The 6,195-nt window shown below is 36.9% G+C and overlaps 1 protein-coding gene and 1 long non-coding RNA gene across 8 annotated transcripts in view; both read left to right on the forward strand.

Annotated features, from left to right (window-relative positions):
* Nucleotides 1-2,250, forward strand: part of LOC103387069 (equilibrative nucleoside transporter 1) — a 17,010-nt gene extending 14,760 nt beyond the window's left edge. For all 4 annotated transcript variants that reach the window (XM_008321568.3, XM_008321566.3, XM_008321567.3 and 1 more), the window contains exons 12-13: nt 476-675; nt 861-2,250. In XM_008321568.3, the coding sequence (XP_008319790.1) occupies nt 476-675; nt 861-972 (312 nt within the window). In that variant the 3' untranslated portion in view covers nt 973-2,250. The remainder of the gene's footprint in view (nt 1-475; nt 676-860) is intronic.
* Nucleotides 2,251-2,317: 67 nt separating this feature from the next.
* The window catches only part of LOC112487803 (uncharacterized), a 43,864-nt gene continuing 39,986 nt past the window's right edge, over nt 2,318-6,195 (forward strand). For 3 of the 4 annotated variants that reach the window (XR_003051246.1, XR_003051247.1, XR_003051244.1), the window contains exons 1-2: nt 2,318-3,493; nt 4,305-4,391. This is a non-coding gene — a long non-coding RNA (uncharacterized LOC112487803). Of the gene's footprint in view, nt 3,503-4,304; nt 4,392-6,195 lie in introns of all 4 variants that reach the window. The other variant, XR_003051245.1, reaches the window with a different exon arrangement.

Genomic DNA, 6,195 nt, shown 5'->3' on the forward strand with positions numbered 1-6,195 from the left:
TATTTGAACATCTTTGTCACCTAGAGGTAGGGCTCTGTATCGGCAAGAATCTGTCTGATACGATACATATCACTATACAGGGGCACGGATATGATATATTGAGGTTTCTTTTCCTCTAATGTAACTGTAGTCCCAGTGTGATCCTAGTCTCAGACTCTGTTTCATCTGAACATCAGTTCCTAACACTGGAACAGAGGGATCTACATTTGGGATCACTAGAGGAGAAAAAGAAAATGAATCAACACCAGGAATATTGGACTGGGAATTGGAGATAAAAAAAATCAATAACTGATGGAGGAGATTCATACAGAATCAGGAAAGGAAATATCACAATATTCCAGTGTATCAATATTTTTTAACATCTCTACTCAGAGGCCAAAATCGTTTCTGGTCCTTTCGTGGCTCGGTTTCTCTGTTAGCAGAAGCCTCACTCCAGGATAAACCCTGATGTTTTCTCTTCTTCTTTGGTCTGCAGCCAGGTAAAGACAGTCTGTGGCTGCCCGTCCTGGTGGTCCTCCGAGTCGTCTTCATCCCTCTCTTCATGTTGTGCAACGTTGAGCCTCGTCACTATCTCCCAGTGCTGTTTGGCCACGACGCCTGGTACATCATCTTCATGACTCTCTTCTCTTTCTCCAACGGATACCTGGCCAGTCTCTGCATGTGCTTCGGACCAAAGTAAACAAACACACACACACACTCATAAACCAAAGTTAGAAATCAACTCTTTGAATTTCGTGTTGTCAGAGAAAACTTGAAAGCTGCAACTGTTTTATTTCGGAGAGTTAATCAGACCAAAAAAACACAGAGATTTCAGTCCAAAGAGCTTCAGTCGTTAAATTACTTCTTTTTATTCTGAACAGGAAAGTGTCGCCGCACGAGGCGGAGACGGCAGGAGCCATCATGGCCTTCTTCCTGTCCCTGGGTTTGGCACTGGGGGCCGCCTTCTCCTTCCCCATCAGAGCCTTGGTCTGAAAGCTGAAGCGGAGCCTTCAGCAGAATTAGAGTAGACCAACCTGTGGTTCCTGGGGCAGAACCTGTTCTTTTCTGGACTAACAAAGACTGTACAAAGACTGTGGGTGAGTGACGGCAGCAGGGACGGAGGAGACGGTGGCAGTCTGGTCTCGTCACCACCCAAACACATTAATCATGAGATTTAACTGCATATATTTTTTTTACTTCCTCCAAATGCAATAGAACTATTTTGTTTCTGCAGTGGTTTCATTTATTTTTTTAAATTGATGCTACAGATGGAGAGGATTTTCCCTCTGCAGTAAAATTCTAAACCAAAAGTATTAAATCACCTTGAAGTGAACTTGTGTGTAGATGTGAATGGAAAATCCTACAGAAAACTGCCATAGAACCAAGAGGAACAATTCAAACTATCATTAAATACATACAGAATCATGTAAAAAAAACTTGTTTGATAGTTCAAGTTTAAACACATTTTAGTTATAAAATCATTTGTATTTATTTACAGGAGTTTCTTTGATGCCGGGCTTATCTTCATGAACTGATCAGTTTTTACTTTTTTTAATGAATATTATGGTTGAATGAACCATTGAGCAGTTCCATTCTCAAAACTGTTAAAGGTTTTAATTTTGTTCAAGCCAAAAATATCAGATGTGGGAAAATGAGGAGCTTTGGAAGGAGACACTGACCCACAAACCACTCTGCTCCTTCACTTCCTCTGGGGGTGGTTTAAGAAAACAACAACAAAAACATCCGGAAAAACAAATGGGAAATTTACAATGAATGTAATGAAAGTTCAGACTTTAACGTTCTGTAATCCTTCACTGCAACTGTGTCCCAATCCGTGGTCTGCAGCCTCTGACAATCTCTGTTTTTTTGAGAGAGAAAAAAAAAAATTCTGACTTGTATTTAATGCATTTCACTGTAATGACATCAACACCGCTGTTTAGTTAAAATCTGGAAACTTCAGTTTCTTCCTCTGTAGATTTACTTCACTCACGTGTTTATACACTCTGTTGAATTCATTAGTCACATGGTTTTTTAAAAGGGTCTCATCTTTTACACTTTAGTTATTGTTAGTTCAGTTTGGTGTTGATTGTGTTACGTATCTAGATTCAAGTGAACCGCTGTTAGAGACAAACATGAAAAATCACAACATTCATAGGTCGTCTTCTGGTGAGAAGAACCTGAAACTAACCACAAACCACAAACAAAGAAGGCTGCCGACCCTGACCTGGGACACAGCGTCTGAATATTCCCCTCTGTGTTTCAGCCATTTTTCTTTATTGTGAAAACCCAAAGTTTGACCTCATTACATTGGATGTTTGTACTGTCATCATTTGAAGCAAAAATCACATTGGATGTTTGTACTGTCATCATTTTTTTTAAAACACACACACATACATCAAAGGGTTCTGACGTGAATGTGCCAAACTGAAAGAGATTCACTATCATTTGTGTTTTATACCAGAAATAGGTCGTCTTCTTGTTTTAGTATTAAATGAAGTTTGATGCTTTTGTTGCTGTAGCCCCCCCCCCCCCCCCACTTCTAATTTAGGTGTTTTCAGTTGTATACATTAGAAAACAACCTTTGTGTAGAAGAACAACATTGTCGAGATCTTCCATGTCTATGTCGTAAACCCTTTGTCAATGTTTCTCATTGTGCAGCCTACAGTTAGCGCAATGATTAAAATGCATTTTTAAAACTGTGGCTCCTCCTGTTGGTCATTTCTGGATATTCACCTGTTTTTAAACCGTATTTGGCACAAATGAAAAAAGTCTATATGAACAGCTCAGCAGCGAGGAACAATTAACCCAAATCACTTAAGTACATATTTATGTCAATGTATGAAGTATGTATGAAAGCACCTTTGGCTGTTATAATTGTATCGCCCAGTTTCCGCTGCCAGGTCAAATGAGTCATTCTTTTCGGTCTTGTATCTGTAAGTAATGGGGAAATTCTAACCCCTGTAGCTGTTTTTTAAATGTACGTTTTACCCTAAAAGTACACCATGATGTATTTGTACCAAACTGTCAAAATGTATTATTTTGATAAGGCCAAAAAGACGTAGAATTATAGGTTTTGTTATTTAAACAAAAATGGTGAGGAAGGTTAAACGTGTTGATGGTGTGGTTTGAAATTTAAAATAATGTTTTTCTCATATGACTCATTAAGTGGTTCCTCTGCTTCGTTGTGGGATCACGACATCGGTGAAGAGTGGGTCACTTGTTGATCTGGCAACACCGCTCGTTAGCTCTCTCTCGTTATTTAAATACATATTTAATCACAGAGTTCCTATTTACTTAGTTTTTGATCCGTTTTTTTGTTTAGCGTCCTGTAGTTTGAGTTACAACGCGACTTTACCCTCGTTTACCACTTTCTCATCACTAAAATTAGTCAGAATACGAACTAACAGAATTAGCTTCCGTGGCTATAAAAAAAGACGTTGGAACTAAAACACGGATAAAACAACGGATTTATGGAACGCTTGGTTTGACGTTTGTGTTCTACAAATAATTATTGGTAAGAACAGTAAGTATTTTTTAAATTTTTTTTTACATTTACTGAAGTTCACGTTCACATTTATAGTCCTAACGTAACTTTAGCGTCTTCAAGTTCGTTCATTTTAAATAACATGTTGCACCAGTTGAGACTAATCTTTGAAATATATTTTTTATATGAAAAATGTTTTTTATTGTACAGACCAAATGATTTAGTACCACTTTGTTGTATTTTCTTTTAAATGTGACAATAGTGACCTCATTATTTAATATTAAATATTTTCTCCCTGGACATCACTGATTACTTCGTTAGGTCATTGGTAAAGCCTTAACATTCCCACAATCCACCACTGCCGGATTAATCGTGACCGGGTGGATGACACGATGAAACTTATTGACTTAATGACGGTAATTATTTGCCGTGAATCGAAATTATATTTCCTTCCACTTTTCACAAAACGTTTTTAACTTAGAACGCAATTTTTGTAGTAAAGTTAACGTCTAAATCGGAAAAAGGTGAGTACTGGTGACGTCATTTCCCGGTATCACAAGCGGGAACAACAAAAAGTGTTTGCAACACGAGAAAATGTTCGGAAACAGTGCTGAACTAGATTAAACTGAAAAAAAAAAAGAATGGAAAGAATGATGGAACGATAGGTGTGTATGTAAATCAGTCTGACGTCACAGACGTAGGTGACCAGAGTTTTAGTAAAATATTGTGCAAAAGACGCAAGTGAAAATCATTTAATAATAATATAATGTTTTCTTCTACTGTGATTTATTTCTGCAGTTAATTATTTCTGATTAAATTGTGTTATTTTTGTGTATTTTAGCCTTGAAGAAGCGGTTGATGACTGAAAGTCTGACTAAAGAGGAGGTGAAAAAGCACCGAACCAAGACCATCCCTTTAGCCTGGCCAGGTAGGGATTTACCTGATTGTTTTGGTTTTGTACTTATTTATTTATTTTTAATCGATAAAATAGTAGTATCGATGATTTTATTACAACAAAGACCAACAGGTGGCAGTAATGAGACTTATAGGTTGCAGAGCTCCTTGTTTAAAACGTTTTTAAACAAGAAAAATAAAGGTTAAATTTGCATCTTAGATCTTTTTAGTTATCTTACTAGAAAATCTGAATGGTTACCTTTAGTTCTAAAGTTGATTCTAAGAAGTTCTGTTTAATAAAATAGAATGTTTGAATTTACTAAACCCTGATCTACATCAGTCAGTATTTAAAAAAACAATGTAAAACGTTCCATTATTTCATATTCAGTCCCCAAAATGAGGTGTCAAAGTAGACGGGGCGAAGATCACCTGGGTTCAGTTTATTCAACCAGAATATAAAACAACAAAAAAACCAACACCTGCTCTGCAGAGTCAGGAAGAGCATCAAGCCACTCCCATGTTTGACATCCTGTTAAAAATGAAAGGAACCAACAGTCGTATTTTGACGATTTATTCATTAGGTAAACATTTTATTCAAAAATAAATTACCAGAGATCTTTAAAGGTAGACAGACATCATCTTCAACCCACTCCACACACAGGTTTCTGTCCTGATCTTTGTCTTCTGCGGCAGCAGCAGATTATTACTCTCTATAAACACATACTTTGTAACACAGAAAAGAGAAGCAGCTGCTGTCAGAGTCACTCACTACAAATGTACAAAATATCTGACCTGTAACATGTGAACAAAGACACTGAGTGAATAGTACAAGAATTGTGTGAGAAACACCGATTGAAAAACTTCAGACAGATGTGATGCAACGGTTCAACTTCAGAGGTTTCCTGGTTTAGATTAATGTATGAAGAGAAGCAAAAAAAACCAAAAACCTAAATATTAACAAATTAGTTTGCAGCTTTCATTAGAGAACTAGTATTGAAAGAAAAGAAAAAAAACACAAAGCTGCAGCCAACAGTCTATAGCTTTATCTTACAGAAAGTGTATTATCAAACCATTTATCTATCACCTAAAAGTACATGTAAAACTATTCTCCAGAAGTATTAAACTTATCTTTAATAACAGTATTATTCTTATTGGATCTAGTTCTTCCTCAAAGACTGAGTTAAAGCCTGAGAGAAGTGAACTGAGCCGAGTTGAAATAAAGACAACGGTTTATAATGAGACATGTTTCCCTGAAGAAGTCTCTCCTTATTCTACAAAAACACAGCAGCAGCAGCACGCCACACACTGGCCAAGTCAGTCCACTACAGGATTATAGTAAAAGTTCAGTTTTATTACACTGGTTCTTTAAAAAAAGCCAAAAGATTCCTTCAGATGTTTGTTTTTCAGTTAGCAACCTGAGCTGAGGTTTGATTAACAACCAGGTCGAGTCACCTGCAAACCTAGTGTGTGGACAAAAAGGAAACTGAGGCACGAGGGTCAACGAACTGAACGTTTGTTAGACTTAAAAACAGTTTGACTTCATTTACTGTACATGTTAGAGAGGGTTGACATTAAAACACAGCTGTATGATGTCAGAGGTTGATTAGCTTGAACGAGTTAATCCATTAAAGTCTACTCCTGGAAAAAAAATATACCCTTCATCGTTAGTTCTCAGTCACATTTATGTTTAGTTGTGAACCGTCTGTGCTGAAAAACACAAAACCACTTTTGCCCAGAGACACTTAACTTTGCATTGTTCATGCTTTGCATTGTCAATTTTTACTTTAAAGATTGTATACAGAACTGGACAGAGTTATTTCACTGCCACCTGTGGAAGT

The sequence above is a fragment of the Cynoglossus semilaevis genome, chromosome 12 (assembly GCF_000523025.1).
Source record: "Cynoglossus semilaevis isolate Cse_v1.0 chromosome 12, Cse_v1.0, whole genome shotgun sequence".
Lineage (NCBI taxonomy): Eukaryota > Metazoa > Chordata > Actinopteri > Pleuronectiformes > Cynoglossidae > Cynoglossus > Cynoglossus semilaevis.